Raw genomic sequence first — 11,803 nt, 5'->3', positions numbered from 1 at the left:
ACCAGGTGGTAATATGGCATTGGAGGAAACTAAATTTTTAAGAAGTTTATTCCTCTCCGCCCCAGTTTAAAATTACACCTGTGGAACATTGACAAATTCATTATCACTAGTGAATAAAGTGATTGAAAATATAAGCCTAAAGTTTTAAGAGAAAACAAATGTGCATTTTCACAATTTTAATATTAAAAATAAATAAAAGATTACAATCGTCTTGAGGAAAAACCTGCTATGCTAGCTGAAAATAAAATTCAAATTTCTAAACTTTACACAATAAATTTTTAGTTTGATTCTGGTGCTCTTAGCAAAAATATTAATATAATTAGTAAATCTGTTTAAATTAATGGAATTATTGGAACAGGTGAGTCATTTTATGGCCTGATTTAGCTAGTGATATTACTCATGGAAGCTTGGTTCTGCACCTCTACATCTACCTTCAAGTGTGTGTGTGTGTGTGTGTGTGTGTGTGTGTGTGTGTGTACACACTCATGACCACCTTTCAGAATTATTTCTTCTCTAGATTCCTAATACACTGATGGTATTACCTAGTTTGGTAATGAGATATCTGCAAGAAAACAACCACGTTGAGAGAGGACTCCACAGTTCAACCCTGAACCACAAATATTCTCTTATATTGGTGCCTTCAACAATGACAGAGCTTCTAATATACTTCCTTCACTGGAAAAGTTAGGATACATTAACAGATTATCTGCCTTGAAAATAGTATGTGGAATTGTATGGCACAGTCAAACATCAGCATAAGACATGTTTTATGACATGTTGTATTATGCCATAAACTGCTTTATGATATTTATGTAATAAAATGTTTTACAAAAATTGACAAATTTCAAATTCCATAGAGTCATGGGTTCTGGATTTTGGATGCATTTTATAAGTTAGCCCATTTGAGCTGCCTTGGTTCAAAATACTTTGTCTCTTGGTCTACTGTTTTACCCAGTTAAAACAGTAGAAAGTTATAGGGATCAGACATTTAGTAGTATGTAACATACAGACAGACAGACAGACAGAATTTTATTCCATGTATGTTCCAAGTTCCATGAAGGCTTTCAAATAAAAATTTCCTTTTACTAAGCTAACTGGTGACTACTTGGACACACTACTTGGCAAGAACATGGAAATTGTTTGCCATCATCTTTTTCTGGGATATTGTTTTGACTTCCCAGTGTAAACTATCTTTCTATCATTGATATCAGTTGATGAAAACCTTACTGAAGTCATTCTGTCCTTATATGGCAAGATTATGGATCTCATCAGTAGGAAACCAGCCATAAAAGAGCAGTAGATTGTTGTTGCTTGAAAGAACATTTTATAATCTCAATTGTTCTCCCATTTCCACTGCAAATTCATATAGTTTAAGAGTATCCCCATTCACTGCAATTTCATTTTATGTAATATGTAGTGAAGTAAATCTTAAAGGGGAGATGTATTCTAATTAAAGGCATGTAAAACATTTAATTAATATGAATAATATCTATGATCTATGATCCTAGTTTCCATTGGAAAACTGTCCAACTGCCTTAGATATATAGGATAAAAAATAAAGAAGCATGTATGAAGACCACCAAATAAATCCGTATTTTACGGAGTATAAAATGCTCCGGAGTATAAGACGCACATTAGTTAGAAACTAATGTAGGAGGAAAACAAGAAAAAACTAATTCTGCCTCTGCCTACCAGCATCCATTGGTATTCATCTGGCTAGCGTCCTTGCAGCAAACAGCAAACAGCCTGGTCAGCTTCAGCATGTTATTGCAGGCTGATTCAGCACGGGCAGCTGATTGGTGGTTGGATCGGCCAATCAGCTGTTCCAGGCTGCGGGGATCGCCACAGCCCATCACTGCCTCCGCGCGTCGCGTTTTCGGCCTCTGCATGTCACGTTTTTGCCGCTGCTGCCAATCCCCGCTGCCTGGAACCAGCCAAAGACGTGGTGCAAGGAGGCCAAAAACGTAACGTGCAGAGGCTGAAAAAGCAATGCGCGGAGGCAGCAATTGGCAGCAATGTGCTGTGGGGATCCCTGCAGCCTGGAACGAGTCTAAAATGGGGGGTGCAGAGGCCAAAAATGGGGCATGTAGAGGCCAAAAATGTGATGCGTGGAGGCCAAGAATGTGACAGGCAGAGGCCAAAAATGTGATGCACGGAAGTGGCAATCAGCAGCGATGTACTGTGGGAATCCCCACAGCCTGGTACGGGTCTAAAATGGGTCGTACGGAGGCCGAAAATGTGACGTGTGGAGGCCGAAAACGGCTGAAGGGTGGGGGCTGCCGGGTGGACGAGGCTTCGGTAATATTCGCTGTATAAGACGCACAGACATTTCCACCCACTTTTAGGGGGGGAGTGCGTCTTATACTCCAAAAAATACGGTAGTTATTTCATTGGGGCTAGGCAAGATATAAGTATATCCTGACACGATAGCAATGTTCCGATATCTAAAGGGCTGCCACAACCTATTCTCCAAAGCACCTGAAGGCAGAACAAGAAGCAATGGATAGAAACTAATCAAGGAGAGAACCAATCTAGAAATAAGGAGAAATTTCCTGACAGTTACAACAATTAACCAGTCGAATGGCTTGCCTTCAGAAATCATGGATGTTCCATCACTGGAGATTTTCAAGAAGAGATTGGACAATTATTTGTCTGAAATGGTATAGGGTCTTTTTTTTTAGCAGGGGGTTGGACTAGAAGACTTCCAACGTACCTTCCAACTCTGTTATTCTATTGTATTCTATGTATTTTTAACATGACTCTTGATCAATCTATGAATCTGTCAGGATATCAACAAAATGCAGGATTTGCTAAAAGAATTACTATATAAAGTTGAAAGGTGATCACTGACACTCAGCAATGGATTGCTGATATGTGCTTCTTGTCAATATTTGATTTTTATTTTATTTTTTTACAAAAGAGGAAGTGTTAAGAAGAAGGATTTCAAGCAATACAATCAACAGTTTTGGAGCTGTTCTGCTTATAACATAATTTCTAGTCATTTTTTTCCCTTTTTAATTACTATGCTTACCAATTTTGAGGTTGTGTTGATCCTTTAATGCTGTAAGTTTTTTTGTTGACTTTTTTAGCTGATTAGTTTAGGAAAAGAGAAAAAAGAACAGAATAGAAAATGTCTGGGTTTTTTATGACAGAGATATGCTTCTCTTCTCAGCTAGTTACAGTGGTAGCTGTAACTAAAGGTTTGTGAATGGTTTTGAATTTTCAATATTTCGGCAGAAATATGAATTAAAATGTGATCTGTTCTCCACACAAGTCCTAAAACTAGATCAAGAGAAAATAAATAAATAAATAAATAAATAAATAAATAAATAAATAAATAAATAAATAAATAAAATTGTTCATTAATTAAGGAAAGTTATTTAAAACTCCATCTTTGTGTGTGGCAACAGAATGTGAAACTCTGCTTTTAGTTATCGGTGTGCTGCCCATGGACAGAAATAACTACAACTGTAGATTTTTTGATAAAGGTTGATTTGTCCTGCCTATTGGATTGGAGGAATCAGGTCCTTCCACAACATTTTTATAAGATTAAGTTCAGGACTTGGCCATTTTAAAACATTAACCTTATTTTGTTTTAACCATTCTTTGGTTGTACAAATTGTGCATTTTGGACTGTTGATTTACTGCACAACTCACTTCCTACTTGTGCTTCAGTTCACAGACAGATACCTTGACCTTTTCTATAGAATATGCTAGTACAATTCAGAATTCATAGTTCCACCAATCATGTCAAGGCATCCTGGTCCAGAAGCAATAAAGCATGCCCAAACCATGATACCTCACCACTATGTTTCACAAATGGGAGAAGGTTCTTATGCTGGAATGCAGTGTTTGTCTTTCGCCAAATGCAATGCTTCTCATGCAAGCCAAAAAAGTTTAAGTTTGGTGTCAACTGCCAATTGTAGAAAGGCAACAATATTCTTTTTGGAGAGTAGCAGTTTTCTTCTTGAAACCTGCCCTGTGCATCATTGGTGTTGGTGTACTCCTGATGATGGTCTCATGAACACTGACATTCACTAATAAAATAAAGTGTTTAGTTCCTCAGATGCTTTTTTGAAACTTCCTGGAGTATTGCATTCCTTGCACTCCTTGCTTTTACTGTGATCTTGGTTGGTTGGTACTCCTGAGAAAGGTAACAATGGTGTTGGATTTTTATGAATGAATGAATGAATGAATGAGAGAGAGAGAGAGAGAGAGAGAGAGAGAGAGAGAAAGAGAGAGACGGAGGGAGAGACAGAGAGAGAGGGAAGGGAGGGAGGAAAGAGAGAGAGAGAGAGAGAGAGAGAGAGAGAGAGAGAGAGAGAGAGAGAGAGAAAGAAAGAAAGAAAGAAAGAAAGAAAGAAAGAAAGAAAGAAAGAAAGAAAGAAAGAAAGAAAGAAAGAAAGAAAGTAAGTCAGTCTATTGGTCACCCATCTTACCTTAGGGTAACTCTGGGCAGCTTACATGCATGAAAATAAAAAGGCTACAAAGATAAAAAGCATAAATAAAAAACTACACAAAGCTAAATACAGAGCCCAATTAAAAAATGGGGAGGGCGGGAGCTGGATTGAGGTGGAGACAGAATGAACTGCCTACATTTGTATAATCTGCTTGACAGTGAACTGCTGAAGTCTAAACACTTTTGAAATACATATTTAGCCTGATAAACATCAACGTTTTTGGAGGCCCTCAGAAATCTCCATTGTTCATGTCATGACACCCTTCCACATATCCTTCCACATAACTTCCAAGATCAGATTTTGAGAGGGAATATCCAAAATTCTGTTCTTTAAATAAGGCAAGACTTCCCATACTCACCATCTGGTTATTATCCCAATAATTGAAATACATGACATTAATTTCCCCTTCAAATGAATTTATAATTCCAGAGGTTCACCAACTTTTGCCACTAAGTTTTTTTTACTCATTTTTTAAATTAGAAATGCTTTATCAAGTTTTAGGACTTATATGGAGAACAGATCATGCTTTAGGTCATATTTATGCAGTACTATTGAAAATTCAAAAGGGTTCACAAACTTTTAAGCACCATTGTAGCCCTCAATTTATATTAATACTGAAAGGGTGATTGCATTTCCTTTCAACAACTGATGCAGAATATACGAAATCAGTTTTCCATATTAACCCCCAAAAATATAAATATCCTGATTCTAGCTGAAAGGCTAAATGGGCCAATTTGATATTGTAGATTTTGCACTAAAGGACACTCTTTTTAAAAAATTGTTTTTAATTTAAATTTATTGGCTGTACAATTCTAGTGGATTTTGGGTGGCCCACAAAACTAAAATTAAAACACAAAAAAACCCATATATTTTTAGAACTCTAGGAGAGACAGTTCTGGTTTTTAATTCTGTGTTGGGTAATACAGTTTCTGCAATAAGCTTTCTAACTGTGGTCTGCTATGAAGATTCTGCTGGGGGTCAGGAAATGTACTCTGAAGAAAAAAAATCATTATTTTAATGATATATATGATAAAATAAAAATCATTATTTTAATGAAAAAAAAATATATTTTTTATATTATTGCTTTGGGAATCTCCTATTTCTATAGAAGCAGATTCTTTTAAAGAATCAAGTGTGGAAGCCTGAGCAAGGTATTAGGCAGCATGACAGAGTCATGTCCAATCATTTGCTGGACATGATTATGTCATGCTGCCCTGATTCTTGTTCAGTCTTCCACATTCAATCTACCTAATCAGGACAACTTCAACAAATTATTGATTTTCCATGTCAAATGCTGACCTTGTGATTATGATCACAGATTCTCTAACAGGATTTCATAATTCCTACAATTTAGAAAAGGTGACAAATTACCAACTCACCAATCTTTGAAGCAGAAATATTATTCAAATCCTATCAAGTAATCACCCAAAGTTGCTTATATTCTTTATGGTCTCTTGGGAAAAATAGAGTCCTAGGGGATTCAGTGATGTCAATCTCTCCAGATGGCCACTGTAATTATCTGGTAGTTACCAAGCCTTCACTGGGGAACAATGCCTGGTTTTTCTAGGAGTGTTAAGCTCGTTCTTCTCATTACCTAGTACTTGCTACTTCTCAACTCTATTCAAAGTCACATCTAGTACATTTAAAATAGCCTTCCTCAATCTGGTTTATTAAGATGTTTTGGACTTAGAAAGCTGTCCAATTACAAAATGACTCTACATGGCTTGCATAATTTTTTTTAAAAAGGAAAACAATTAAAAAGAAAGGCACATGTGCCCCTGGATGAAAAACACAATACATGGGGGGAAAAAATCTGCCAGGGGCTCAGTAACCACCATAACACCACGTTTGGGAGCATAGCTATTTTTAAAAAATTGTGGAACTCTTCTAGGATGGAAGCTATACAGATCTCTGGGACATCCTATTCCCAAGGGCAGGATACATGACAGAGAAGGAATGCTTCCAGAGTCCCACTGGATGACATTGCTTGATAGAAAGTATTCAGAGTGCCACCTTGACCAATCTTACAAGGCAAGCAGAAACCACTGGAGACCGGTGGTTCTACAAACCGCCACAAAATAATCTCCAGCCATGCTATTTCTAGAATCTCTAAGCAATTTAGCATAACTGAACTCAACATGACTAATTTTGGATTATAGCACACTTCCTTCTGAGATGATCATGGATTCTCTATATGCTCTGGAGGATAAGTTATCAATCTCTTTCTCTTAGTAGTCTTCTCACTGTTGCAATCTAAAAAGCGTCTAGAAATAAATAATGCTTCCAGGCAGAGCATGTAGATCAAGGGTCCACAATCCCCCGGCTGCAGCCTGTTTCAAACCAGGCCACACTAGTCATGGGCAAGCGTGCGCATGAAGCTCCACTTGTGTGAGTGGCAGGCAGGCACGTGTACGGGAAGCTCCACTTGCGCAAGTGGAGGGCATTATCACAAGAGCTCTCTATTTGTGCAAGTGGAGCTTTGGGCACGAACACAAGCGCCCTCTGCTAACACACAAAGCTTCGTTTGTAAAATGTGCTTTTTTATATTTATTTAACGTATACCAGCTTTGTAGAGCTGCAGACTATGTCAGCAGTAATCTTAAATGAAGCGGCCAATTTTAGCCGCAGTACAATATGTCTTATACTTTATACTTTTCCCTGGTTCTTTACTTCTTAGATTCTCAAAAACTCTGAGTAAAAATATACCAATTCAATTTCAATCAAAACATCTTTATAAAACATGCTTATGGGATTATCTGATTGATTTTAGAGTCAGTCCTCCTTTTATTGCTATTAAAAATTATTGCTCTACAAATCACTGTGGAAATATCTCTGTTAAAACAAATAATTTAGCTGCAGCTAAATCACGTTATTATGTCAGTAGGCAAATGTGCACTTAAAAAAGGAGGGATTCTTATTATTTAGATTATATTATATTAAAATGTTAAATCTACTTAGAATGTTTATGCATGTCCAACTGAATTTTGTGTCACAGAAAGGCAAGCGTTAAGCATAGCATTCATTGCCAGTCTTCCATCGTTGATGTAAGTGATACCTTATCTTTTGCACAAAGGTTGACATAAGCGATAAGGCTGTATATCAAGGTCACCAGCTTCTTATTCTAATGGCAGGGAAATTGGCTTTATTTCTGCAACACCATAATTTAAAGGTCACAACAGAATCAAAGAAACTAGTTGTGTCTGTTCAAATATGTTAATAATAATATATTACAGCAATATTTTCTATGTCCAAGGGAAATAATTTAATGCCTCACATAGCAGATTTGGGAATGGTGGTGTTAAATAACTATTTTGAATAATCTTTTAAATGTTTTAAAATCAAATCTCATTAAAACTGTTCTGAAGTCCCATTTTATAAACTTATGTATTTGTGTTTTAAAAATTTATCACTAGTCAATTGTGGAATCTAAACTAATTTTTTTAAAGAAACAAAATTGTCCTTGATAAATTATTTCATTCTAAGGCACTGATATAATAGAATAGATCTGTGATAAAATTTAATCTGTGATATAGCCAGCTGAATTAATGTTTAGTAATAACTTTTATGTTAACCTATTTAAATTCCATTTCAAAAAAGGCTCACAAGAGGGGATGATACCCTTCATTGTGAGTTATGTTTTAATTCTTATTAAATTCTTGAGGAGGAGAAGATAATAAAAACTAACACCACAAAAATTAGTTCAATTTAAGTCCATCTTAAAACTGGCTGTTGCAGGGGGTGGGGGGGAAGGTGAAAAAGAATATAGGATGACATGAATATAATATGTGGATTCAACTTTGAATTACAAGTCTGTACTGTACTAAACTTGAGGGATTTCCCAAACACAAAAGCATCCATTAACAGATATCTGGATTTTCACCTAGTTTCACACTTGAATTCAGCATTAGTTACAAAGTCTACAAAATCAGTATGCCATCCATAATGCTACTATCTTAGCTCTCCTTTATTATAATTATTTGAAAAGAAATGGTTGCTGCCTTTCTGTTTATACCTCTGTAGGCCAAACTGCAAGTAAAAGCAATTCGTAAAGATATTCACTAATTTTTTCTCAACTTGTTATTCTTACTTTCTTCATTTTAATATCTTTTCAATGTACATTTCATTAGGAATTGACTTGAAACTAGCAAAATAATGTTATTCATATTAACTCAGCTAAAAGATATTTCACTTGTTCATTACAAAATGTTTATGACACCATTTTAGTTTGGAAAAGACAAGAAAAAAAATTTATTAGTACTGTTTGCAAGCACTGCAGCAATATAAAGCCTAAATCAAAGAACAAGGGAGATAGTTATATCCAATAGTTGTGGTAAGACCTGAAACATTTCTGGAATATTAAGTGTTTCTTTTAATAATTGATGCAGGCATTTTGAATCTTTCTGCATAGGCTATCAGGTGCAAGTAGATTGCATTAATGCTGCTTAAACATTTCAACTTGTCAGTATGGCTAACTCGATTTGCAAAGTATTTGCAGTATTTCCCATCGAAACAGTAATAAAGGTAAAATAAATATATGCCACTGCTTTATAATCACTGAGCATTAATGAATATTTTATATCTTTTAAAATCTCACTGTTTAATTTTAAAGGATGAAATTAAGTCTCATTTCACGCAATATGCCAATTATCTGCATATCAAACAATAACTCAGCCATTATACTTCTTTTTGTTAAGACACAGGAAGCTAATTTGAAAATTCTGGGTAGCATTTTGGAAAAAATAATTGAATAGACCTTCCTGCCCTCTGGTGGTAGACAAGTGAAAATTGCACATAAAATTAAATTACTACTGATTTAGTACACTTCCTAATTTTAAAAAATATTTAAATAAAAGGGAGAAAATTTAGAACTAACTTCAGAAATCAAGGGTTAGTACATGGTCAGTTTAACAGTTCAATCAAAGAGGAAGTTCAATTTTTGAATTGAAAGAAAATGCAACCCATAATTTAGACTCATTCTGCACATAAATACCTCTCAAAATTCTACAGTATTGGAAATAGTTTATGATGCAGTAGATCCACTGTGAGTATCATGGTGTTATTTTCTGGAAGGTACATTGTTATTTAGCTTTAACTAATGAGCAGTTCAGCCATACTGACTCATAAAATTTGTAATAAAGCAAAACTTATCAGCACTACCAAGTCAATCATGAACTTATGCAATACTTTAACCTGTGCCCCTGAAATTAATGACAGATATTTACTAAAAGTGGATAAGATTCTAGTTCAAAATTTGAAAGGCTGAGTAATTTCATTTTATATTTAGGAATGGAATTCAATTTTATGGGAGACAATTTTACGGGCCTTGGATAAATAGGGCAATCATGACTATTTGATATTTAACGGAATTGATGTTCATCAAAATTTGAAATGATGGTATTTTTTGCAAAATAATTTTCCATTTGTAACTACATAACAAGTAGCTGTAATTGTTTACTGAATATAACATATGTTGCAATTAACTGGTTATATTGGTGTGTATGTATAATGTGTGTGTGTTATTGAGGGGCTTCAATATGTTTGTATGTATGTATATAGATAGGTAATGATTTTTATATAAAGAACTACATAAGATACAAAAGTATATTTTAGCAAATAAATTCATATTCTTCATGGTGATCTTAGTAAGAGTTAAAAAATTATGCAAAGGAGGAACTATATTGGTTTAATATCATTGGTACTAAATGTATTCAAATAAAAATAAATGAAAAGATGCTAATGTCCAAACCATATAATCCTTTTAGCTATCCCATCCCAGCATCAACTCCCATGAACGAAGCATGCTGCTAATACTGTAACAACATAAATATAAGAATTGATAGTATTAAAAAAAAAATGATCATAATACAGATCATTTCACACATGCATTGGCTTCTTGAGAGGCCAGCCACTGTGTTAAGTGAGGAGGGGAGATATTTCATACAATAATGAAAGAAAAAAAAAAGATTCAAGAGAAACACTCCCATTTGGAATCCTCGTGTATATAAATAGGTTGGAATTAGCAAGCAAAAAAACCCCTTCAAAAATCTGATTGCTCAATTTTTGATATACAACAAGGTTATGACAATATTGAATTTTTAGTTAAAGGCAATTTACTACTTTAGGAAGTGCATCTGTCTTTTCAGGACAAATTAGCGAGGAACTCCTCTTTGCAACATCACCCCTTGGTGGTTGTTTTACAGAATGACAATGAAATTATTTTTAAACAGAAATCATTTTTCTGCAATCCCGGTCCTAATCAAGATTATGACAACTAGCAATGCAACTGATGCAAGAAATACCTAAGAATGTAAGAAAACTGTGTATAATTTTAAATAAAGGAAGAAGCAGCCCTATCAGACAGCCCTACCTCACCTTTGGTGAAGCTTTTTAACACTATAAGGCAGCATGCTCACAAACACACAACCGCTTTGGGGTAAAATTAATGCAAATGTTATATGTGGGTTACACCATCTGATGTACCTACAGTAATCTTTCATCATCCACTTAATTAAAAGCTAAAAACCTAATAATGAAACATGAAAGGAAGTATGCAGCCTGAATACATAAGCCCTCTTTAACAAAGCTGACACTAGTTATAATGAGCGACATTTATTCTTCAGCTGCGAGACAGAGCTCACCTCCTGAATGGTACTGCTTCCTGAGAAGTTGAGGTTGTACTCCCGCTGGACTTCTCGATGGGTGACGATCAGCATGAAGTTTTGATTTAATGATTCCTGCAGGGCACTGAAAGGGTTGAAAGAAAAACAAGAATATCAGGAGCGAACATGTTCTAACTTGCTTTACATTTAGCTGCAAAACCCCAGGAGTAACCTAAACTCTGCAGAGACAGGTCTAGGCACAATGTTATCATTTTCTTTTTTTGCTCTTAAAGGCAAGGAAGCAACTGGAGAATGACCAAGGGAGCTGACCTGTTAACTCCGTCTAAGGTAGCTGAGTATCTGAGGCTATATTTCAACTCTTTAGAATTTTCGCAACACCATTCTTACTGCAATTATAGCAATACTGTATGCACACACACAATAACTATCTGTCTCACATACAACACACTCATATTAAGAGACCTCTAGGCTTTAAATTAAGTTCAAAAAGCTTTGATGATGCTTACACTGTTTACATATACACAAATAATTATGTATTCATGTGCCAAGTTTGTGTATGTATGTGACAGCTATGCTCTTCGGTTAAGCATGACAAATGTTTACAACTGCTGTCCAATTAGTTGCTAGTGAGCATGTGGAAAATTCCAGGATTCAGAGATTATCTCAGGAAACACCAAATGAATTTGACTCTATTTCACCTCCCAATTTCACATTTACAACCAA

General features: G+C 35.3%; 1 protein-coding gene across 1 annotated transcript in view; it reads right to left on the bottom strand.

Moving 5' to 3' along the window:
• The window catches only part of FAF1 (Fas associated factor 1), a 198,552-nt gene that overhangs the window by 132,364 nt on the left and 54,385 nt on the right, over positions 1–11,803 (bottom strand). Inside the window, exon 7 of the mRNA XM_070939550.1 lies at positions 11,099–11,204. Coding sequence (XP_070795651.1) covers positions 11,099–11,204 — 106 coding nt within the window. The remainder of the gene's footprint in view (positions 1–11,098; positions 11,205–11,803) is intronic.

The sequence above is a fragment of the Pituophis catenifer genome, unplaced genomic scaffold (genome assembly GCF_029215685.1).
Source record: "Pituophis catenifer annectens isolate HBS135680 unplaced genomic scaffold, rPitCat1.0.hap2 SCAF_3, whole genome shotgun sequence".
NCBI classification, from domain to species: domain Eukaryota; kingdom Metazoa; phylum Chordata; class Lepidosauria; order Squamata; family Colubridae; genus Pituophis; species Pituophis catenifer.
Note: the sequence above shows the minus strand (reverse complement) of the source record. Positions and strands in the feature narration are given on the sequence as shown.